Source organism: Lithobates pipiens, unplaced genomic scaffold (genome assembly GCF_037356315.1).
Source record: "Lithobates pipiens isolate NorthernLeopardFrog02 unplaced genomic scaffold, aLitPip1_a1.2 Scaffold_8, whole genome shotgun sequence".
Taxonomy (NCBI): Eukaryota; Metazoa; Chordata; class Amphibia; order Anura; family Ranidae; genus Lithobates; species Lithobates pipiens.
In genome coordinates this window covers 140,881,063-140,907,029 of record NW_027507903.1, presented here as the reverse complement: position 1 = coordinate 140,907,029, position 25,967 = coordinate 140,881,063, and the positions used below count along the sequence as shown (strand labels likewise).

Sequence of the window (25,967 nt, the reverse complement as noted above, 5' to 3'; positions counted from 1 at the left end):
CGATCACGGCCAGCAATTTAAACGGACACCTGCCCCCTGCCAGTGCCCACCTGCCACCCGCAGTGCCATCCTGAAATAAAGTAAGTGCCCCCCTGTCAGTGCCACCCAGCAGTGCCCATAGTGCCCACAGTGCCACCCAGCAGTGCCCACAGTGCCACCCACAGTGCCACCCACAGTGCCACCCAAAATCTGCCTCAAAGGTGCTGCACCCCAGTGCCGCCCATCAGTGCCCAGCAGTGCCACCTATCAGAGCCACCTATCAGTGCCCATCCGTGCCACCCATCCGTGCCACCCATCCGTGCCATCTTATCTGTGCCCATCTTTGCCCATCAGTGTCGCCTTATCTGTGCCTATTAGTGCCGCCTTAACTATGCCTATCAGTGCCCACCAGTGCAGCCCATCAGTGCCCACCAGTGCAGCCCATCAGTGCCCACCAGTGCAGCCCATCAGTGCCCACCAGTGCAGCCCATCAGTGCCCACCAGTGCAGCCCATCAGTGCCCACCAGTGCAGCCCATCAGTGCCCACCAGTGCAGCCCATCAGTGCCCACCAATGCAGCCCATCAGTGCCCACCAATGCAGCCCATCAGTGCCCACCAATGCAGCCCATCAGTGCCCACCAATGCAGCCCATCAGTGCCCACCAATGCAGCCCATCAGTGCCCACCAATGCAGCCCATCAGTGCCCACCAATGCAGCCCATCAGTGCCCACCAATGCAGCCCATCAGTGCCCACCAATGCAGCCCATCAGTGCCCACCAATGCAGCCCATCAGTGCCCACCAATGCAGCCCATCAGTGCCCACCAATGCAGCCCATCAGTGCCCACCAATGCAGCCCATCAGTGCCCACCAATGCAGCCCATCAGTGCCCACCAATGCAGCCCATCAGTGCCCACCAATGCAGCCCATCAGTGCCCACCAATGCAGCCCATCAGTGCCCACCAATGCAGCCCATCAGTGCCCACCAATGCAGCCCATCAGTGCCCACCAATGCAGCCCATCAGTGCCCACCAATGCAGCCCATCAGTGCCCACCAATGCAGCCCATCAGTGCCCACCAATGCAGCCCATCAGTGCCCACCAATGCAGCCCATCAGTGCCCACCAATGCAGCCCATCAGTGCCCACCAATGCAGCCCATCAGTGCCCACCAATGCAGCCCATCAGTGCCCACCAATGCAGCCCATCAGTGCCCACCAATGCAGCCCATCAGTGCCCACCAATGCAGCCCATCAGTGCCCACCAATGCAGCCCATCAGTGCCCACCAATGCAGCCCATCAGTGCCCACCAATGCAGCCCATCAGTGCCCACCAATGCAGCCCATCAGTGCCCACCAATGCAGCCCATCAGTGCCCACCAATGCAGCCCATCAGTGCCCACCAATGCAGCCCATCAGTGCCCACCAATGCAGCCCATCAGTGCCGCCTAATCAGCGCACTTCAATGAAGGAGAAAAATGACCCGTTTGCAAAATTTTATAACAAACTATTAAAACATGATTTTTTTTTTTTTTTTTTTGCATCTTTTTTTGTTTGTTTAGCAAAAAATAAAACTCCGAGCTGTAACTAAATACCACCAAAAGAAAGCTCTATTTGTGGGAAAAAAATGATAAAAATTTCATTTGGGTACAGTGTTGTATGACCGCGTAATTGTCACTCAAAGTGCATCAGCGCTGAAAGCTGAAAATTGGTCTGGGACTGAGGGGGGTTTAAGTGCCCAGTAAGCAAGTGGTTAAAAAAAAAAAAAAAAAAAAAAAAAAAAAAAAGGGGGAAGAAGGAGCTGTGTCCTCAATTCACAGACGTTCCAATGTATAAAGATTAGTGCAGTCGCTATAGAAGTTTACAGGGCGATAAGTAAATGCTGTTGTATGGCAATCACATTGCCACATCAAAACGTCTGCCACATGTTTCTCTGGTCACTGTATAAGCCTAATAAGCTTTAAATCACTTTAATACCGCACCATAGTTAAAAGACCGCTACAACGCAGCTCTGTTCCAGGAGGGTGTACCTGGACACAGATCAAGGTAAAGGGCCAATCTAAGTGGCTTTTTGCTATATGATCAGCTGTATCCAATCAAAGCTGATCACATGTAAACACACTTGACAGTTATTGGCATTCCTTTCCTCACGTGCTGTCACAGCATACGGAAAGGAGAGCCAGTAACCAGCAAGCGTGAGAGGGGACATTTACACAGATAATCAGGGCTCATATTATTGGTACAGCCTTATCGGCGTCCATCGGTGAAGAAGAAAAATTACTTGTTTTCAAAATTTTATAACAGAAACTAAGAAAAAAATGTTTTTTCCTCACAATTTTCCATCTTTCAACACCAAAAGGAAGCTCTATTTGTGTGAAAAAAATAAAATTGTAACAATTTCATATGGGTACAATGTCAGTGTTTTCATTCAAAGTTGCAACAGGACTGAAAGCTGAAAATATGCCTGGGCAGGAGGAGGGTAAAAGAAGGGACCAGTATTGAACTGGTTAACATCAGTTAGTCCAAACAAGTTTACCAGATTGTACATCGATGACCATCTGATGTCCTCCCCTCATTCCCGGCCTGCTATCTTCTCCATCACCTAAACAAAAAACACAAACTGTTGAAAGAACACTGCTGTTTACCATAATAATCATAGTTAAAATTTGCTTTTGTATTTGCAAGTGAAAATACTTCAACCCAGGATACAACACTTCTAAAGGGTCCCTTTTGTTGCTGAACCCTAGTAAGCTATAAGAAACTCAAGTTTATTCTAGTGCACAGCTGAGACATATAAAAACGATTACCTTTAGTGCTTTTAGGAATTATCTGGTTCCATTGTGGTTTATATTCTTGTTGACTGATGTATTGGCTGAACAGACCATCTAAAAAGTATAAAGCAAAATCTTGTTACATTTATTCTGGCATGTAGAAGTGTAAGGTTAAAAAATAAAAATAAAAAAAAAAACCCACACACCACACAAAACACCACCTACTGAAACAGAAAAATTTAGCTCTGCCACTTATGTAGGTAGAACCATTTTTTTTTTTTTTTTTTTTACATCTTAGAGGAAGTTTTTAAATATATACTAGATCAGAGACTTCTATTTTTTTTTCTTTTTTCTAAGCCCTGAATTTACTACAAGTATACATGGTGTAAAAATAGGAGAGAGAGGGAGAGGGACACCACACACTGCATATTCAATTTAACCACTTAAGGACCGCCGTATTGCCATTGTACGTCATCACAATGGCACAAGCACGTAGATGTACGTGCCTGCCTTCCAGCGGGTGGGGGGGTCCGATCAGACCCCCTCCCGCTGGATACGGCGGTCCGGTTCGCTCCAGGAGCGATCCGTGATGAGGGGATGGCCGTTGGTTTCTGGCCACCCCCTCTGGATCGCTCCTGGCCAATGACAAGCTTCCTCCCACTGTGTATTGTTTACACAGGAAGGAGGAAGTGATGTCATTCTCCTCGGGGCGGTCTTTTTGACCGGACTACGAGGAGAAGACTAACAGTAAGTGCACCAAAACACTACACTGACACATAGGTAAACAAACCCCCCTCCCCGATCGCCCCCCGCCCCCCCTCCGCCCCCCAGTCACAGTGTCACTGATAGCATTGATCATTTCTTTACTGATCACTGCATTCAGTGTCAGTTTTAACAGTTAAAACTGTCTGGGCAGCCCCCCATCACCGCCCAATAAAGATTTAACCCCCTGATTTCCCCTAGAGTTAACCCTTTCACCCCCTTTTGCCAGTGTCACTAAGTGATCATTTTTCTGATCGCTGGATTAGTGTCGCTAGGTAGCTAGTTATTTTTTTAGGTTCACCGCCTGGTTTTTATAGCGCTAGGTACCCCGATATACTACCCAATAATGGTTTTAACCCCCTGATTGCCCCTAGTTAACCCTTTCACCAGCGATCACAGTATAAGTGTCACTGGTGACGCTGGTTAGCCAGTTAGTTATTTAGGTTCCCCCGTCAGGTTTTTATATAGCGCCAGGGACCCCCATATACTACCTAATAAAAATTTGAACCGCCTGATTGCCCCTAGTTAACCCTTTCACCACTGATCACCGTATAAGTGTTACGGGTGACTCTGGTTAGTTTGCTTTTTATAGCATCAGGGCACCCACCATTTTATTACCCAATAAAGGTTTAACCCCCTGATCACCCGGCGGGTGATATCAATTAGGTTTTAGGGTCAGGGTCTGCGTCGCCCCAGGCAGCGCTAGGTTAGTGCCAGTACCACTAACACCCACACGCAAAGCATAAGCCTCCCGTAGTGGTATAGAATCTGAACAAATAAATATCTGATCTGATCAGATCTATACTAGCGTCCTCAGCAGTTCAGGGTTCCAAAAAAACGCATTGTTAGCGGGATCAGCCCAGATACCTGCTAGCACCTGCGTTTTGCCCCTCTGCCCAGCCCACCCAAGTGCAGTATCGATCGATCACTGTCACTTACAAAACACTAAACACATAACTACAGCGATCGCAGAGTCAGGCCTGATCCCTGCGATCGCTAACCGTTTTTTTGGTAGCATTTTATATTTAAATCCGGAAGGCAGTGCTTGGTTTTCGGGGTCCCGTACGTGGCTAGGCTCTCAAAAAGACCCCCACATGTGGTATCCCCGTAGTCGGGAGAAGCAGCAGAATTTATTTTGGGGTGTAATTTGACTTATGCCCATAGCATGTGTGAGCAATATATCATTTAGTGACAACTTTGTGCAAAAAAAAAAAAAAAAAATTTGTAATATTCCCGCAACTTTTGGCAAAAAAAATAAAATAATCAATGGTCTCAAGATGGCCCTCAGCAAATAGCTTGGGGTGTCTACTTTCCAAAATGGGGTCATTTGGGGGGGGGGTTTTGTGCCATCTTGGCATTTTATGGCCTTCAAAACTGTGATAGGTAGTGATAGGTAGTGAGGAGTAAAATAAAAAATGTATGCCCTTAGAAATCCTGAAGGCGGTGCTTGGATTTCGGGGTCCCGTACGCGGCTAGGCTCCCAAAAAGTCCCACACGTGGTATCCCTGTACTCAGGAGAAGCAGCAGAATGTATTTTGGGGTGTCATTTCACATATGCCCATGGCATGTGTGAGCAATATATCATTTAGTGACAACTTTTTGTAAAATTTTTTATTTTTTTTGTCATTATTCAATCCCTTAGGACAAAAAAAATAAATATTCAATGGGCTCAACATACCCATCAGCAATTTCCTTGGGGTGTCTACTTTCCAAAATGGGGTCATTTGGGGGGAAGGGGGGGGGGGGGGGGGGTTTGTACTGCCCTGCCATTTTAGCACCTCAAGAAATGAGATAGGCAGTGATAAATTAAAAGCTGTGTAAATTCCAGAAAATGTACTCTAGTTTGTAGACGCTATAACTTTTGCGCAAACCAAAAAATATACGCTTATTGACATTTTTTTTTACTAAAGACATGTGGCTGAATACATTTTGCCCTCAATGTATGACTAAAATTTAGTTTATTCGATTTTTCTTATAACAAAAAGAAGAAAATATCTTTTTTTTTTCAAAATTTTTTCCATTTACCGTATATACTCGAGTATAGGCCGACCCGAATATAAGCCGAGGCCCCCAATTTACCCCCAAAAAAACTGGCAAACTTATTGACTCGTGTATAAGCCGAGGGTGAGACATGCCTGTCCATCCCTGTGTGTGTGTCCGTCCATCCCTGTGTGTCCGTCCATCCCTGTGTGTCCGTCCATCCCTGTGTGTCCGTCCATCCATCCCTGTGTGTGTGTGTGTCCATCCATCCATCCATCCCTGTGTGTGTGTGCGTCTCCATCCATCCATCCATCCATCCCTGTGTGTGTGTGTCTCCATCCATCCATCCATCCATCCCTGTGTGTGTGTGTCTCCATCCATCCATCCATCCATCCCTGTGTGTGTCTCCATCCGTGTGTGTGTGTGTGTGTGTGTGTGTGTGTGTGTGTGTGTGTGTGTGTGTGTGTGTGTGTGTGTGTGTGTGTGTGTCCAGCCTACCTTTGTCCCGAGCCTCCGTCCCGTGCCTTGCCTCCTTGCCTCCGTCCCGTGCCGTGCCTTGCCTTGCCTCCTTGCATCCGTCCCGTGTCGTGCCTTGCCTTGCCCCCGTCCCGTCCCGTCCCGTGCCCTCTTCGTCGGCGGCCATTGTAAAGTTCAAAAGCTGCGCCGCCGCCTTCGCCTGTGATAGGCGGAACACTGAATTTCCCAGCAGCCTGTGTTCCGCCTATCACAGACGTCGTATCATCCTCGTCCGTAGTACGAGGATGATACGACGTCCGTGATAGGCGGAACACAGGCTGCTGGGAAATTCAGTGTTCCGCCTATCACAGGCGAAGGCGGAGCCGGAGGCGCGGCTTTTGAATAGAATGGCCGCTGTCTGTCTGCTCGACACGCTGATCGAGCGGGCAGACAGCGATGACTCGAGTATAAGCCGAGGGGGGCACTTTCAGCCTCAAAAAAGAGGCTGAAAATCTCGGCTTATACTCGAGTATATACGGTATATCGCAAAAATAAAAAAATCGCAGAGGCAATCAAATACCATCAAAAGAAAGCTCTATTTGTGGGAAGAAAAGGACGCAAATTTCATTTGGGTGCAATATTGCATGACCGCGCAATTACCAGTTAAAGCAGCGCAGTGCGAAATTGGTCCTTAAGGTGTTTATTGGTCCGGGGCTGTAGTGGTTAAACGCTCACCAGACAGAGTTGCCAAGCCCCAGAAGCTGAGAGCTATTGTACAACTCCTGTGTATGAGCATTGGCCTTTCCCTCCCATTCCTGATAGTTGGTCCAGTTATGATGGGCGGTCTCACTAACCAACAGTAGGCATGCATGAATGCATGAATAATGGGCAGCCCGAGTTCTACTCAAGAGTAATCAGTTGATATTTGCATAACAGAGCATGACAGGGGAGCTTTACATGTTATGCACGTTTGAAAGCTCTAGGTAACTTATAGTAAAGGCAAAAGGCACATTTTCAGTCAGTTTACACATCACGTGCACCGTGTAATAAAAACTTGTAAATGTTTATGCATTTACCATTTACAGCCTTTTCAATCAACTCTTCACTGCCATCAAAGTCTCCTTTCAAAACCAGCTTGTCATGAAGCTCTGTTAACATTGGATGTTCCAAGGCAATTTTGGTTTTCTTCTGTAAGGATTCAAAAGCCTCTGTGTAATTGTGCTGGCGGAAGTGCTTGAGACAAAGGCGAATGGCTTCCTGTTCACGGTACTACTGGAACACAAGGAGAAGGATGAATAACTTTACTAAAATTATTACTGAAATATACTGGAAATGCTACTGCATTCCACAAAACATGAACTGTTTTATAGTAAAGTGGAACGATAAGACTTATTAAAACTGGGTAGGTAGGCTTTTGTTGGAGAGGGAACTCTGAATGCGTCTCGTGCAATAAAAGCTCCCCCTTCTGCAAGTCAGCAGTGTTTCTTCCGAGTGTACATGTTCAGCTCAGTGTACAATCCCAGCATGTCTTGATGTCGGGATTAACCTCTGTGTGCATGTGAGGAGAATTACATCATTCTATCATCCTAGGCTGCCCAATGAAGGCAGCCAAAGAGATCAAACCCAGAAGACTAGGTGAAGATTGGGTGCATCGACAAGGGCATTCAGTGGTAAGTACAAGTACTTTAGTTAATTTTAATACCCATCACCGTGATTGTGTTCCTTTCGTTTGTGGACTGAGCTGGCCCAACTGAACTATGTTCAATACTAAAAAATGTAGCCGTTGTCAGTGCTGTATAAGCTGTATGTAGCATTAGCTACATACAGTATATAGCGCTGTATTCTGGCACTGCTCAGCCATCTGCAATAAGCTTTGTGCTTTTGTAAATTGAAGGTTTATTCTGGCCAAGGTGGAGACTGTTGTGATCTGGCCACCTCAGCCAATCAGAGGAAGCCTTATATTCATTGATAATACAAGGCTTTTTGCTTCCCTCCTGAAGACTCCTGGGATTTATGACATTTGCCTAGGCATGGGAACCAGGAAGAAAATGAATAAAAAAAAAAAAAAAAAAAAAAAAGGGATATATAAAACTTTCCTATACATTTACTAATGCTTAGCAACATGTGGATTAAAAGGAGTCAATATTGATTGAGAGAGTGTGTCCGCTTTAAAGCATTGTTCAGCCCAGCTAAAAAAAAATTCCCATAAACGGGACAGGAAGTTCATGTAACAGCGCTCTATACAGTTTATATAGTGCTGAAAGCGGCAGCAGCAGCCACAGGCCCAAACAAAATATTTACTGTAAATATATATTAAAAAAACAATAGCTCATGTCATCGGCATTAACAAAGCAGTCCGGGGGGGGCGGTTTGGGGTGCAGTTCACTTAAACTGGAGCACTCAGAATCTGGTGGTGCTGTGCATAGTAACCAGTTTCCAGGTTTTAGGCTGGGTTTACACCAGCCCGGTACGAATTCCAGCTCAGTTTTCTCTGTGAAGAGAAAAAAGCAGATGTTAAGCGGTGCCTCTCCATTCTATCTGTCGATCAGCAGAGGGGGGAAAAGGAGAGAATGCCTGTTCACAACGGAATGCATCTGCAGATCAGATACATTCCCATAGAAGAATATGTGCCTTCAATTCGCACCGCACTGCCTAGAAAACGCACACTTTCTTGGGCAATGCAGAGTGCGAATTCAACGCACATATGTGAACCAGATGCATTCAAACTAATAGATTTTAAAATGTTATGCGAACCAGGCCTCATTGTCAAAGCGTGATTGAACAATTTAACGTTAGAAGCAGACTGGTTACTATGCGCAGCTGCACCAGATTCTGAGTGCTCCAGTTTTAATAAACCTCTCCCCCTTTTTTTTTTTCTTTTTTTTTTTTTTTTTTAAATCCTTTTTCATCCTTTGTAAGAGATCAAGCTGTATAGCAAAAAGGGGGGAGTTAGGAGGGCCAAGACAAACCAAGCAACACTGATGGGGTGTTTACAATTGTAAAAAAACAAAGTTTCTGCGACTAAAAAGCATTAGCGTTAGGCTTTAATTTGTTGGTCATTGATATAAAGAGTCCTTTTAAATCTACTAGCCTGACTAAGAATATCCACTCCAAACTGTACTGCTGTCCAAGGATGTTATCCATTGCTCTATAGATAAAATACACTATAGTACAGGAAATGCATTACTGTAAAGATCACTAGTTAAAATAATGGAGGAGGGAAAAAAAAAATAAAAAATACCTAAAAACTGAAAATGAATGCAACCACAACAGCAAAGGATTGGTCAGATGCAATATTTTTTTTTTGGGGGGGCTTTAGATAAACTTTAAAACAAAAAGTGCACATCATATTCTGCTACTCACCTCTCCTTATTTTACCCTTTATGAAGCAGAACTCCATAAAGATCTTTGTTGTGTGGTCTGGCTGCATTGTCAATTCTGTCTGGGCCAAGCATTAAAGTTTATGGGCTTGTTGAGAGAATGTATTGACCCTTTAAAATGTATGCACGCACAACCAGCCTTTTGTTTTGGTAGATTGTGAACCACTTTTGTCCACGATATAACTATGTAATGAACTTTTTTTTTCTTTCAATTCAAAGATGTTTGTATTAGTTTAAAATTTGGGGTGATGTGTAAAAGTTGCAAGGCTCAAAAGTCATCAGGACTTAACACATGAAGTCTGAGTGAAACCAGTTTAACAACTACTGAGGTTTTATATTGTGATGTATGGAATTTACATGACAAAAGTCTGTACATCTGCAGCTAAAAACACATGCACAAAATCTCCTCTGCATTGCCTACCAATCAATGCAGTTTTCAATAAAGTGGGAATCCAGCAACCAAATGTTTCTATTTAGCTGTATAATAAAAATGAATTTTACCGCTGTCTCATTTGTGAAATTTCCCTTCACTAGCTTTATGGTCAAGGAAACAGCCAGGACAAAATCCAAAGAACATACAGCAACAATAGTAACTTTTTTTGTATAGAAGGGAAGAAGATAAAATCCCCATCAGATATTTACTGCTGTTTTTCTGGAAGAGCACCTACAAATTTGTTTATAGTGAAGACAGAAGTAAAGGGAAATCTCATCGGTGAAAATGCAGAGTGCAATAAAAACGGACAGATGTTCAAATATTTGATCATGCTAGTAAACAAAAATAAAAAAAACTTTGGTTGAAGTTTCCCCATTAATGCATTCAGGAGCACAGTAATTGCATCTTCCCAGTCATGCAGCTATATGAAGTTAATACAACCTGTAACCTTACCTTACTGTACCAGTGAAGACAGGGCTGTACAACTTCCGGATTATCAATGCCATTAATTTCAACATACCAGATACTGAAGTTAAAGCTTGGTCCCCAAGACAAGAGGGGAACTAAAAAATAAAATAAAAATATAGGAACATAAGATCATTGCATCACACATTATTAAACAATTTTGAAGAACAAAAGGCTCTCACGTGGTCTTAATTCACATACACTATTGCCAAAAGTATTGGGACACCTGCCTTTACACACACACGGGAATTTTAATGGCATCCCAGTCTTATTCTTTAGGGTTCAATATGGAGTTGTTCCACTCTTTGCAGCTATAACAGCTTCAACTCTTCTGGAAAGCCTGTCCACAAGATTTAGGAGTGTGTCTATGGGAACGTTTGACTTGGGATGAATTAGAGGAGACTGCGAGCCGGGCCTTCTTGTCCACATCAGTACCTGACCTCACAAAAAGCACTTCTGGAAGAATGGTCAAACATTCCCATAGACACACTCTTAAACCTTGTGGACAGCTTTCCCAGAAGAGTTGCAGCTATAAGCCCTTGTACACACGGTCGGACATTCCGACGTAAAAATGTCCGATCGGACTGTGTTGTCAGATAATCCGACCGTGTGTGGGCTTCATCTGACTTTTTCCATCAGAATGTCCAACCAACAAAGTTTGAGAGCTGGATATAAAAAAATTTCGACAACATGATCCGATCGGTCTTTGTCCAATCGTTTGTAGAGAATTCCGATCGGACAAAGTGCCACGTATGTTTAGATCAAATTCCTAGACCAAAGCTATTGGCTACTAGCCTGAACGTAGTCCCGTCGTAACTAAATAACGTCATCACGTTACGAACGATTGGCTTTTCCAACAACTTTGTCGGACCGCGTGTATTCCGACGGATTTTGTTGTCAGAATGTCCAACCGTGTGTACAAGGGCTTATAGTTGCAAACGGTGGGCCAATTCAATATTGATCCCTACAGACTAAGACTGGGATGCCATTAAAGTTTATGTGCGTGAAAAGGCAGGCATCAATACTTTTGGTAATATAGTGTATGTATAATCATGTTTCTATGAAAATAGCTCAAAGAATAGTGTTACAATTCAAGTGTATCTAGTTCTGCTCCGAATGCATCTTTAAACATGTACGAAGGGCTAAAAGCAATCCGTTCAAATACTTCTATCCTCTACAGTCTCTGTGGTCAGACTGTGCAGCCATAAGGCTCATGTTACACTGACCGGATGCAGTTTGACTGCACCATGCATGTAGCGCAGGTTAGCTACCCTTTCCCACTGTGTTCTGAAGGCGCACCAAAACCACAGGAGATAGGATGGTACACTGCGCTATATCCACTGTGTGGTCAAACCGCACTAAAAGGGGCCTAATGCTTCACAGAAAGTGTACATTGCAAAAAACTATTTGATAATTAGGTGATAAAAACAAACATTACAACATCAAATATTAGACTGTAAAAAATAAAAAATAATAAAAAAAAAAAAAAAAAAACTTTCTGGAACACTATGGACTGCAAAACATTTTACCAAATGTTGATCAAATGTCTCCTTAAAGCGGAATTAAATCGATTATAACGATTTTCCAAAACGGTTACATTCAAGGGCGTGACGTGAATGATAACTGCCACAGTTGCTTGTGCTCTTATCTCAGGTGAACTGTCAAGTTATCGAATGGCTGATGCCATCACTGAGCAAATATGCAGCACCATGGCAGCTTCAAATTGCAGATGCAAATAAAGGCCATGATGGCAGCTTCCTCGGCTGTAAAGGATAGGAGGGTATAGTTCTGCTTTAAATGATAAGGAAGAGTTACATCAATCCTTAAAGTGAAAACAAAAAAGTTTGTTTACATTTCAAAACTTTAATGACTTATGCAAAAGTTTGCTTGCCTTTACACCCCTTTCACACCAGGGCGTTTTGCAGGCGCTATAGCGTTAGAAATAGCGCCTGCAATCCACCCTAAAGAAGCTACACCATTGTATGTAGTGTGAAAGCCCAGAGGGCTTTCACACTACAGCGGTGCGCTGGCAGGACGTCAGAAAAAAGTCCTGCCAGCAGCTTCTTTGGAGCGGTGAAGGAGCGGTGAAGGAGCGGTGCGTTTACCGCTCCTCCACCGCTGCTCCCCATTGAAATCAATGGGGCAGCGCTGTAATGCCGCCGGCAAAACGCCGCTATTGCGCCGTTTTACCACCGACGCAAAGGGCGGTGTGGTGTGAAAGGGGTCTTAATGACTTATGCAAAAGTTTGCTTGCAGCGTGTTTAAATTACTTGATATTGTAACTACAACAGTGAAACCTTGACTAAGATTAGGTTATGGCTAAGAAGTATACATCATTAAACAACTTCTGACACAAACTAGTAATATACCTATTTTAATGAATCGGCATGGGAACATCTGCTCATCAATTTTATGCTTCAATGTGAATGTTTCTTTGTTATAATCATTCTTCAGGCCACTGAAAAAAAGAGCATGCTTAAAAGTATGCATTTAGTAGAATTTAGAGTTTGCAACTTTGACTATGGAGAAAAACACACCGAAGACTTTTGGTACACACTAGTATTAAATGAAAAATGAAAGAATTATCAAAGGCTACAGCATCCATAAGGCTGAGTTCACACTGGTGCACTCTCACACCCATGTGGTCCGATTCCTGTCCGAATTGACAGTTCGCACTGCCATACTCAAACCAATTTGGGGGTGCCATTAACATTGTATTGATATTCCCAGCGGTTTGCACATGGCAATATGAACTGCCTGCGAGTCAGGTGCGATCCGGGAACCTGCAGTGGATTTTGCAGGGTTCCCGCATCGCACCAATGTGAACAGAGCCTAAAACACTACTCCAATAGCTTTAACAAATCGAAACATTCAAGATTGTATTCCTTTCCTCACCATGTGAAACATCAATGCTGCCACTGCTTATTATTTTAGATGTTGCAACATACCTGGCTACCACCCTTCTGCCATTGTCATTAGTTAGCGTGCCAGCAAACAATCACACTATGAAACCAGCAGGATCATCATTTTGGAACTTCATAGATAGATGGTGAAAAAAAGTTGAATTTTGTATTTTTAAATTGTATTTTAAAAAAAACGCATGGAGTTGGACACCTTGCCTCCAAAGAAACCAAAATTAGATCAAGCACAGGATTAGAGTGCTCATCCACAACACACAATCAGAGCTGACCTCCAGGGTAATCAAGTATTGCTTAAATTATTTGTAAAAAAAAAAAAAAAAAAAAAGAAAAGAAAAAAAAGTTTAAATAAAATGTCTACTGTATATTTCTTCCAGCTCTTTGAAGTAATCCAGTGTGAAACTTTGCCTGCATGCAGGAGCTTTCTGTAATAAAAGTCTGGTCATTGCTGTGCTCTTTGTGCAGGGTGACCAGTTTCAAAATAATTCCCTCCTCCATATTTCTGTAAGTAACCTGCAGTAAAGTGGACCTGTAGGTATCCTTTCATGGCTATGCTCTAGGCCAGGGATATGCAATTAGCGGACCTCCAGCTGTTGCAGAACTACAAGTCCCATGAGGCATAGCAAGACTGACAGCCACAAGCATGACTCCCAGAGGCAAAGGGATGATGAGACTTGTAGTTTTGCAACAGCTGGAGGTCCGCTAATTGCATGTCCCTGCTCTAGGCCATTGGTGCCTAACCTGTGGACCTTTAGTATACGATTGTGCAGACCTCTGACCTCAGCAGTATGTAGTGGTTGACATTGATTAGAGTGGGGGTCAGCAACCTGTAGATCGCAATCTATCAGTAGATCTGACGTGACTGGTAGATCTCTGTCTGGGCTTGCTGACCTGCCATTCCAGAGCATCAAACAAAGTATAACGCAGGACTACTTGTACAGTTAAAGTTGGAATAGGGAGCAAGAGTTACATAAGCGGATGCCTCCTCTGTAGTGCTGGCTCCTGACCCATATAAACGGCACTCCACCTCTTATCCCGGCTAGTGGCCTCCAGAGTGGTGCCAGCAGCAGGAAAGAAGAGATCTTCAGGTCAGTGTGAATCACTACACTGGGCATTATGGTATAGGGCTGCTTTCACACTGATGCGCTGTGGTTTACGGGTGCAGTGTACCTGCAGCTTTCCTACAGGTTTGCTGATCTTAGCCATAGACTTAAATTATATTCTGCTGTTATACCACCCCCCCCCCCCCCCCCAACTTTGTGTGACTAAGTCCCAAGGATGCTGCAGCTCCTGATTTAAACTCATGGATTGCTGTGCAATGCACATGATTGCAACATGGTAGTACAGCAATTAGAGGTTTAAAGTGGAAGTAAACCCATTGATTTAAACAGTTAAAAAAAAAAGGCATGCCGGGAATGCTAACTGCACATTGGCTGTGCTCTCAGCCAAACGATCAAACCATCCAATGGCTGGTGTCATAATGAATCACATGTGCAGCACCATAGCAGTTGAAGATTAAACAGAGGCAAAGATGGCAGCTTCCTTGGCTGAAAATGATAGGGGAGTTTACTTCCACTTTAAATCAGCTGTGGGTGGGAGACACTGTGCCTGGTGATCTTCGACTTCTCCCGTGTTGTTCAGGTAGATCTCCACCTCTTTAAGGTTGCCTACCCCTGGATTAAAGTAATAGCATTGATCTCTACTAGCCTCATGTTACATACAGTTTCATATTGACTTCTGCAGCATATACCCAGCCAAAATGTAGCATTTCTATACTCCGACCCTCCTTTCCTCTACTGGGTCTGCAGTCTGACAGCCCTTTTTCAAGCATTACATATATTGAGTATTATGTGTGTCCGTTTGGCGATCTCAGGGGCTCGCATTTGAGGCCCCACTTTAGCTCATAACCACCGCTCTGGGCTGTAGAAAGCATAGCGGAGAGGTTTCTGCTGCTTTTACTAGGCAATAGTAGGGTTGGCTCAAAAACAAAAAAACAAAAACAAACAAAAACCGAACACAGGAGGTGGACTTATTTACATTATTGATGAACAGTTCTTGTGCTCAGAGTTCAGCTTTGAAGTGGAAATTTGCAGATATGGCAAACTTTCCTCTTGCTTTAACCACTAGAGATCCACGCTATAGTCGAATGATGGCTACAGCGCGGACCTGCTTTGCTGGGACTATGTCTATTGACCTCGTCCCGTGCACGAGCGGCCTGTGCACCCCCTGAGGGGTGTGCGCGGCGCGCTCTGATCAGCGAGTCTATGGACACTCGCCTGATCACGGATCGGAGCAAGGGGTCGATCCCGACCCCTTACCACGTGATCAGCTGTCAGCTGATCATGTGACACAACAGAGCCAGTAATCGGCTATTTTTCCTCCTCGCGCTGTCAGTGCGAGGAGAAAAAAAAAAAAAGCCGATCACCGGCGGCCGTGATCGGGACATCAGTCCCGATCATGGCCAGCTTATCAGTGCCTACCTGCCCCCTGCCACCTAATAAAAAAGTGCCCACGTGCCACCCATCAGTGCCCAAAATCTGCCTCAACAACAGTGCTGCACCCCAGTGCCACATATCGGTGCCCATCAGTGGTACCTATCAGTGCCCCTTAGTGCCACCCATCAGTACTGCCTTATCTGTGCCTATTAGTGCAGCCTATCAGTGCAGCCTATCAGTGCCCACCAGTGCAGCCTCATCAGCACATTTCAATGAAGGAGACAAATTACCTGTTTGCAAAATTTTATAACAAACTAAGAAAATAGTTTTTTTTTTTTTTGCATCTTTTTTTTGTTTGTTTAGCAAAAAATAAAAATCCCAGCTGTAATTAACCACTTCAATACAGGGCACTTTCGCCCCCTTCCTTCCCAGCCCAATTTTCAGCTTTCATCGCTCTAGCTTTCAGTGACAATTGCGCGGTCATGCTACACTGTACCCAAATGAAATTTTTATCATTTTGTTCGCACAAATAAAGCTTTATTTTGGTGGTATTTATTCACGACTCCATTTTTTATTTTTTTGCGATAAGCGCAAAAAAAACAATATTTTCTTTTTTCTATTTTAAAAGAAATCCAATAAAATCAAATTTTGTCATAAATTTAAGCCAAAATGTATTCTGCTACATGTTTTTGGTAAAAAAAATTCCGTTAAGTGTATAATAATTGGTTTGTGTGATCACGGACATATGTACGCAAATGATCATGTACATGTGTGCAGGTGATCACGTACATATGTGTGCAGATAATCATTGGGACATGTGATTTTAGTGGGACATATGTGGGGGACATGTTTTTATTATTAGGGACATGTGTATTTATTGTTTGGGGACATGTATGTTTTGGGGACATGTGTGGGGACATTGTGTTTATACTGTGTGGTGTGTTTGTACTGTGTGGTGATTTGTGTTTACACTAGACTGGCGATCAGTGAGTAAAAAGCTGTAAAAAACAGCTCATACTCACTGATCATCAGCCGGCTGCAGCGATCTGCTCTCCTCTCCTCAGCGATGACTTCTGTGTGAGGAGAGGAGGAGCCGATTGCCTAGCAACCGGCTGTTTGTTTACATCACATGATGGCCGTGATTGGACACGGCCGTCATGTGATCAGGAGGGCCAATCACAGAGCCCTCCTGCCGATCTGAGATGCACCGTGTCTGGGTGACACGGGCGCATCGGGATTGCGCCGCTGCGCGGGCACGCGCGCGATCCCGCTCCTTCTGATGGACGTTCCTAAACGTCCTATCAGAAGTAGACGGCTCCCACCCGGCCATATATGTGCATTGGCCGGGTGGGAAGTGGTTAAATACCACCAAAAGAAATCTCTATTTGTGGGGAAAAAAAATGATAAAAATGCAATTTGGGTACAGTGTTGTATGGCCACACAATTGTCATTCAAAGTGCATCAGCGCTGAAAGCTGAAAATTGGTCTGGGCAGGAGGGGGGTTTAAGTGCCCAGTAAACAAGTGGTTAAACAAAGAAAGCCCAAAACACCATTATATTGCAGTTGGCCAGTTCTTAGTTGTGGTAGCTGCATCAGTTCGTTTTCAGGGTGCCTTCTCTTTATTTTCACCTGGGGATCTGGCCAGCAAATCTAATTTTTTTTTTCTTTTTAAATCTTCAACTTACTTTAACCTCTTCACACCCGTGCTATAGTCAAAAGAGGGCTACAGCGCAGGCCCAAATTGATGGAAGGGCATTCATGTACATCCTCCCATGCATGAGCTGCCTGCGGGGCACACTCTGATTAGGGAGTCTGCAAGACTCGGCTAATCAGATTACAGCAAGGGGCTGATCCTGACCCCTTACCATGTGATCAGCTGTCAGCCAATGAAAGCTGATCATGTGATGTATACAGGAGCAGACGAGGAGAAAAAATAAATAAAATAAAAAAGCAGACGACCAACTTCTATCAGAGGGACATCTATCCCGAACAGCTAGAGCCACTGTCATCTCATCTGTGCCCACCAGTGTCATTTGCCAGTGCCCACTAGTGCCAAAATGTATAACAAACTATAAAAACTTTTTTTTTTTTAGTATTGCAACGACCACCATTTTATTCTCTAGGGTGTTAGAATAAAACTAGGGATGCACCGAAATTTCGGCCGCCGAAACATATCGGCCGAAAATGCCCTTTTCGGCAATTTGCCGAAAGGAAAAAACGGCCGATAATTGAGCCGAAAATGGGGCGGGGCCTGGAGCGGAACTCCGCCCCCACCCCGCCCCTGGTGCCTCCCATGATGGGGGTGAATAGCGCAGGACTGATGCAGCCAGCGATGCCCCTCTGCAGTGAAGAGAGCCGTCTGGTTGAATAGAGCGCCGGGAACATCACAGCTTTAATTTCAATAGCTGTGTGTTCCCCGTCGCGCGCCGTCACACACAGCCCCTCCCCCTTGTCCGGGGTTACTTTGATAGACAGATCACCTGTCCAGATTGGACGGGTGATCTGTCTATCAAAGTGCCTGGACAAGGGGGAGGGGCTGTGTGTGACGGCACGCGACGGGGAACACACAGCTATTGAAATTAAAGCTGTGATGTTCCCGGCGCTCTATTCAACCAGACGGCTCTCTTCACTGCAGGGGGGCATCGCTGGCTGCATCAGAGGAAGGAGATTTTCACAGCATTGCCACATATTGATAAGATTATTTACATTAGACTGATGTGTTTATCTAAGAAAACTATTGATAAGAGCGGACATTCCGTTAGTAAACACAGGATCACCTCCCAGAATTACACCTACAACTGGGGATGCACCAAGACAGTAAGTACTCACTGATTACCTGGCTGCATCACTGGGGGGCAACACTGGCTGCATCACTGGGGGGCAACACTGGCTGCATCACTGGGGGGCAACACTGGCTGCATCACTGGGGGGCAACACTGGCTGCACTTATCTCTTTTATCAGGTCCCCAGCCTCTGACCACCTCCTGTACCGTGTCCCCAGCCTCTGACCACCTCCTGTACCGTGTCCCCAGCCTCTGACCACCTCCTGTACCGTGTCCCCAGCCTCTGACCACCTCCTGTACCGTGTCCCCAGCCTCTGACCACCTCCTGTACCGTGTCCCCAGCCTCTGACCACCTCCTGTACCGTGTCCCCAGCCTCTGACCACCTCCTGTACCGTGTCCCCAGCCTCTGACCACCTCCTGTACCGTGTCCCCAGCCTCTGACCACCTCCTGTACCGTGTCCCCAGCCTCTGACCACCTCCTGTACCGTGTCCCCAGCCTCTGACCACCTCCTGTACCGTGTCCCCAGCCTCTGACCACCTCCTGTACCGTGTCCCCAGCCTCTGACCACCTCCTGTACCGTGTCCCCAGCCTCTGACCACCTCCTGTACCATGTCCCCAGCCTCTGACCACCTCCTGTACCATGTCCCCAGCCTCTGACCACCTCCTGTACCATGTCCCCAGCCTCTGACCACCTCCTGTACCATGTCCCCAGCCTCTGACCACCTCCTGTACCATGTCCCCAGCCTCTGACCACCTCCTGTACCATGTCCCCAGCCTCTGACCACCTCCTGTACCATGTCCCCAGCCTCTGACCACCTCCTGTACCATGTCCCCAGCCTCTGACCACCTCCTGTACCATGTCCCCAGCCTCTGACCACCTCCTGTACCATGTCCCCAGCCTCTGACCACCTCCTGTACCATGTCCCCAGCCTCTGACCACCTCCTGTACCATGTCCCCAGCCTCTGACCACCTCCTGTACCATGTCCCCAGCCTCTGACCACCTCCTGTACCATGTCCCCAGCCTCTGACCACCTCCTGTACCATGTCCCCAGCCTCTGACCACCTCCTGTATCATGTCCCCAGTCTCTGACCATCTCCTGTATAAAAATATTTTTTGAAAACAGTCATTTTCGGTATCGGTGCTGTTTCGGTATCGGTTTCGGTTTTCGGCCTAGTGTATTTTTCATTTTCGGTATCGGTTTCGGCACCAAAAAACCCATTCGGTGCATCCCTAAATAAAACATATATATAATGTTTAGGGGTTCTAAGAAAAGGGAAGGAGAAAAACAGGCAGGGGAAGCTCCATTAGCATTGCTGGTTGTCATACCAACGACCACCACAAGAGGGTGCCAAACCCCACCTGTGCTGCCCCAGGTCGCTAATTCTAGTCGCTGATCAGATTTGGCGCCCGGGTTTTGTCTAGCCCTGAGAGAGAGATATACATACATACATACATACATACATACATACATACGCAATTCTGCACTTCCACCTGCAGGGGGCGTGCCACCAGCGGGCCGCTTCTGTTGTGATTAGCACACAGAACGGAGATCTGACAGATCTCCATTCCGACAGGGGGACAGATGATTTATTTTTTTGTTCCTGCAAGGCAGGGAATAAAAATCCATCTCATCCCCTAGTAAAAGCACCTAACAGCACACAAACACTGGCTAAGCACACAGTTAACCCTTTGATCGCCCTAGATGTTTAACCCCTTCCCAGACAGTGTCAGTACAGTGATGGTGCAAAATTTTAGCACTGATCGCTATATTGGTGTCACTGGTTCCAGCAAAGTGTCAAGTGTCAGTTAGCGTCTGATTGTCCACTGCAATATCGCAGTCGAGACACTGACGGTGGGGCAGCTGTCCTCCCGTGGGGTGACACCAATACAGCGATCAGTGCTAAAAATTTGCAAATGAAAATCTTCACTGATTGACACTGTTACTGTACAAAAGTTGCTCCTCCACAGATCGATACAGTGGAGGAGTGAGTGCAGCTACTCAAACCTAGTACATACCCATAGCGGGCTGAATGAAAAAAAAAAAAAAAAAAAAAAAAAAAACTGGAGGAACGTGGGAGGAGCTTGCTTTACCAACTATGCAATTTTAGTACAGCGATCTCCCAGCTGAACTATTGCGTACTGCCCCCGACGACAGAAAATGCCAGTCAGCACTCTGAGCCATTGGCTGCCAGCACTGATCAGATGCTGGTTTTCCAGTATGCCAGTTAAGCCACCTTCTGTCGGACAGGCTGAATGGGAGCTCATTTCTGAACCGGCTGATATTCTGCCCGTGTGTCCCAGGCTTAAGACAAAGAGGTATGTAATTATCTGACCACTGGTAAAAATAAGGAAATAAAAGCCTGAAAATAAGAAAAAAAAATAAAAATAAATAAAAAAAAAAACTGACAGTCACCACATCCAATGGATTGGCAAGATACAATATATACATTTTTTGGTTTTAGTTACGCTTTAAATTTTCTTCATTCAGAAAAGTCCATCTGGTGGATCTCTCCTCCACCCCAGACTAGTGAACTTAATGTAAAATGGTCCATCCAAAAACAAGCAGAAGCAAAAGCCGATTTACTAAACAGATATTTTGGCAGGTCACAACCTGCCTTTCTCAAGGTCCACTGAAAAATCAGTTTATTAAAACTAGTTTTTGTTGTGTTACTTCTGTGGAAAACCTGAGTGTCTACCTCATCTTGACTATATTTGTGTAGAGCACCAAGGCATGTATTTTGGATGGAGTGCTGGTAACCACTATTGCACGTGTGTGAGAGTATAAGAACTATAGTCATACACAGAAAAAAAAAAAATTGCCTTTTTTCCCTCATTTATCTACTAGCATTTCAATGTGATTGACATCACTGGATGACAAACTGAGGCTAGGAAGGCAAGATGAATGTACTTGCTTATAAAGGGTGCCCTGGGTTGCAAAGCTCCAGAGGCACTCAGGCAAAAAGCTTAAACTACACGCAGTTATCCTGGAGGCGCCATGACCATTATTGGAAGTACTGCGAGTTACAGAAATTAGCGTGCTCCACAAAACTGGACCCCTGAAATGCATAGCTCTAGACTTGATCTGCATTTGTCTGGCTCTCATCACAAATATAAAAAAAAAAAAAAAAAAAAACGGTGAAACACAGCCTCTTCTATTACCTTGATAAAAGCTCTGTCATGTTTTCTTCATTCATGCCACCAAAAACTTTAAACTTTTTCAAATTACAAACATGAGTCTTCTCATATTTTCCAAAGGTGATGCTCTGAACAATGGCTGGCCTTTCAACTTTCAGTATGAGATACTAGATTGCAAAAAAAACATAGAACATTGGTTAGAATCCAAGACAAAATGTAAAGCCCTCTGCCAAGTATTACCACCACAGAACAGCAAAAAGTAGGTTTTCAATTAAACTGGAAATGATCATGTATGGTATTTTGTACCAATATCACATTTTACTAAATAGGGTTACCTGAGGGGGGTAGTTGCTCTCAGAAGACCACCTCGAAGACTGATCATTAGGCTTGTCAACCAAAATGTTTCTGTTAAAAATCAAAATTTTAAATAAAGTTATAAAGGAATTGAATTTTGCGCCATAGAAAAAACAAAACAACATTCCCAGCTATGATCTTACATTCCCTTGAAGTTGCACACTGCAGCTGTCAACCCACTCATTCAAAAACTGAAAACATAAAAACACAAAACTCTGGAATCATAGAAATGTTTAAGTTTGATAGCAAATTCAATGAACCACTTGCCTACTTTTAGCCCCTTCCTGCCCAAGCCAATTTTTCAGCTTTCAGCGCTGTCGCATTTGAGTGATCATGCAACACTAACCAAATTACATTTTTATAATTTTTTCCCCCACAAATAGCTTTCTTTTGGTGGTATTTGACCACCTCTTTTTTTTTTGCGTAAAAAAATAAAAACCACAGGGGGGTGGGGGGGGGGGGGTGGGATAGAAGAATTTTTTTTTTTTTTGGGGGGGGGGGGGGGGGGTATTTATTTTGGCAAAAAGTAAAATAAAAAGGGGAGGTTTTCCTCAGTTTAGGCCAATATGTATTCTTCTACATATTTTTGGTAAAAAATAAATAAATCACAATAAGCGTAAATCGATTGGTTTGAACAAAAGTTATAGCACCTACAAAACAGGGGATAGATTTATGGCATTTTTAGTATTTATTTTTTCTACTAGTATAGTAATGGCGGCGATCTGTGCTTTTTAGCATGACTGACATTGTGGCAGACAGATCGGACACTTGACACTATTTTGGGACCAGTGCTATAAATATGCACCGATTACTGTATAAATGTCACTGTCGGGGAAGGAGTCAACACTAGGGGGCGATCAAGGGGTTATCTGTGCTACCTACGGAGTGATTCTAACGGGGGGGACACACTGACTAGGGGAGGAGACCGATCCGTGTTTCTATATACTAGGAACACAAGATCTGTCTCCTCTCCCCTGATAGGACATGGATCTGTGTTCCCGTTCTGTCACCAGTAATCACACCGGGCACGCACATCAGCTCCTGAGTGATACAGCGGTGCATGTGCACCCCCTATGCCGCCGGGAAGCCGAAACGTCATAATGTCCACCCAGGATGGGAGATCCCACCTGCGGATGTCATGACTACGGGCAGGTAGAGAAGTGGTTAATCACCACTGGAAAAAAAAAAAATGTTAGTTTCTGTTAAAAAAAATTTTTTGCAAAATGAGTAATTTTTCTCCGTCAGCGATGTGCGCTCATGAGGAGACACTGATGTCCCTTTTCACACATTTCTAGAGAGAGAGTATAAGCTCCAATGAGCATGCCCCTCCAATTCCGCCTGTGTGAATTATACTGTAAATGTACTGTCTGCCCTCATGTTGTAAAGCGATGTGCAAACTGCTGTAGCTATATAAAGCCTGTATAATAATAATAATAATAATAATAATAATGCTCGTAACCGGCTCTCCTCTCATGGTAACAGCATGAGGAAAAGAATGGCGATAACCAGCAAGTGTGTGTTTACATCGTGATGGGCTATGGGCTGTGATTAGACACAGTGGATTGCGTGGTAAAGGGTCGATTCAATTATCCCCTCCCCCCAATCTGTGATCAGCTGTAGGGCTGAAATAAATAATTCGACATAATCGATTAGTTGGCCTGCATACAGAATGCATCATTTCTTTACATATCAGGAAATACAGTGCAATACATGTACAGCTCAGTGCACCATCCATACATGTCGATATACACAGTACAGCACACATACAGCTTAGTACACTGTCCATACATGTCAGTATAAACAGTGCAGAAAACACACAGCTCAGTACGCCACTCATACATGGTCAGTAATTGCCTGATAATTTGTGAATGTGTGAGGAGCAATACCTCATGAGACATGTACTCATGAGTCACCTACTCTAGATTATTTTATAAAGTGCCTACATGCTCAGACCTGACCTTTTCACAATATTTGAAGACTTTTTGGGGTTCCTGCACACACGCGGGAAAAAAAAGTATTTGATCCCCTGCTGATTTTGTACGTTTGCCCACTGAAAAAGAAATGATCAATCTAGAAATTTAATTAATTTAATTTTGATAGGTTTAACAGGGAGAGAGACAGAACAAAAAAAAAATAAAAAAATTCCAGAAAAACTTCTTCAAAAAAGTTATAAATGGATTTGCATCTCCCCTCTCCAAGTCATTAAGGTTTCGAAGCAACTCAAACCTTCTGCTCCCTCCACATATTTTCTATGGGATTAAGGTCTGGAGACTGACTAGGCCATGCCAGGACCTTAATGTGCTTCTTTTCAAGCCACTCCTTTGTTGCCTTGGCCATGTGTTTTGGGTCATTGTCATGCTGAAATACCCATCCATGTCCCATTTCCAATGTCCAGGCTGAGGGAAGGAGGTTCTCACCCAGGATTTGATGGTACATGGCCCCATCCATTTAATGCAGTGAAGTTGTCTGGTCCCCTTAGCAGAAAAACACCCCCAAAGCATAATGTTTCCACCTCCATGTTTGACGGTGGGGATGGTGTTCTTGGAGTCATAGGTAGCAATCCTCCTCCTCCAAACACGGCGAGTTGAGTTGATGCCAAAGAGCTTGATTTTGGTCTCATCTGACCACAACTTTCACCCAGTTCTCCTTGAAATCATTTAGATGTTCATTAGCAAACTTCAGACGGGCCTTTACATGTATTCTGAGCAGGGGGTCCTTGCTGGCACTGCAGGATTTAAGTCCTTCAAGGAATAGTGCGTTACCGTTTTCTTGGTGACTATGGTCCCAGCTGCCTTGAGATCATTGAAAAGATTCTCCCATGTAGTTCTTGGCTGATTTCTCACAGTTCTTATGATCACTGAAAAACTCTATAAAAAGGTGAGATCTTGCATGGAGCCCCAGAGTTCCCCTCCCTCCATAAATTTTCTATAGGATTAAAGTGATACTAGATGTGTTTTTTTTGTGAGAAACATGTTAAACTTCTCTGCTCTATGCAGTGGTTTGGGGCACCCAAGCCGAGCCACAGTTCCATGTCCATTCAGACACAGAACCATGGCCCGGCTCCCTTTCTCTCCTCATTGGCTGACAGCAGCGGGAGCTGATGGCACCACGCTGCTGTCGCAGCCAATAGGGAGGGGAGTCCTAGGCAGCCGAGACACTCCTGCAACATCGCTTGATTTAGATGGGGCTCAGGCAAGTTTTATAGGGGCTGAAGGTGGCCGCTGCACACAGGTTTTTTTTCTTAATGCATAGAATGTCAGTCAGCATTTTTCTTCTTTCAAAACACAGCGAGTCCTCCTCCTTAAGAAGCCAATGAGCATCTAAATGATTCAGGGAAGGATTGGGAGAATGTGCTGTGGTCAGAGGAGACCAAAATTAAGGTCTTTGGCATTAACTCGACTTGCTGTGTATGGTGGAAGAAAAATGCTGACTATGACCATAAGAACACCATTCCTACAGTCAAGCACAGAGTTGAAAACACAATGCTTTGGGGCCGTTTCTCTACTAAAAGTACAGGCTGACTTTGCCGCATTGAGGGGCCAATGAACGGGGCCATGTATTGTGAAATCTTGGATGAGAACCTTCTTCCTTCAGCCACAACACTGAAGACAGGGCAGGCATGGATCTTCCAGCATGACAATGAACCAAAACATACCATCAAGGCAACAAAGGAGTGTCCCGAGAAGATGCACATTAAGGTAATGGAGTGGCCTAACCTGTCTCCAAACCTTAATCAAAAAAAAAAAAAAAAACCCCACCACACCCCAACCATGTATGAAGGTAGCTGAAACTTTGAGTTGCCATGAAACCTTAAAGAGGAGTTTAACCAAAAAAAAAAAAAAAATTTATAAATAAAAAAAAATATTTAAAAAAGTCAGCAGCTACAAATACTGCAGCTGCTGACATTTAATAATCGGACACTTGCCTGTCCCAGGATCCAGCAATGCTGGGGAACGAAGCCCCACTTATCCTTCCCTCCTCTCTGCGGCGCCGGCATTGCAACTGTGGGCACACGCATGCGCGAGCGCCGCCACGTGCAGCGATTGGCCGCACAGTCATCTGGGACCTGTCAAGTGTCCCAGATTACTGACAAGTGGGAGGGGGTACAGCTGAGCCC

At 44.6% G+C, this 25,967-nt stretch overlaps 1 protein-coding gene across 2 annotated transcripts in view; it reads right to left on the bottom strand.

Annotated features, from left to right (window-relative positions):
* MKLN1 (muskelin 1) overlaps positions 1–25,967 on the bottom strand; it is an 83,082-nt gene that overhangs the window by 40,870 nt on the left and 16,245 nt on the right. Inside the window, exons 2-8 of one of the 2 annotated variants that reach the window (XM_077469257.1) lie at positions 21,832–21,901; positions 21,521–21,663; positions 12,591–12,679; positions 10,210–10,319; positions 7,020–7,212; positions 2,782–2,859; positions 2,511–2,576 (exon numbers count right to left, since the gene is read on the bottom strand). In XM_077469257.1, coding sequence (XP_077325383.1) covers positions 2,511–2,576; positions 2,782–2,859; positions 7,020–7,212; positions 10,210–10,319; positions 12,591–12,679; positions 21,521–21,663; positions 21,832–21,901 — 749 coding nt within the window. Of the gene's footprint in view, positions 1–2,510; positions 2,577–2,781; positions 2,860–7,019; positions 7,216–10,209; positions 10,320–12,590; positions 12,680–21,520; positions 21,664–21,831; positions 21,902–25,967 lie in introns of those variants that run through there. The other variant, XM_077469258.1, reaches the window with a different exon arrangement.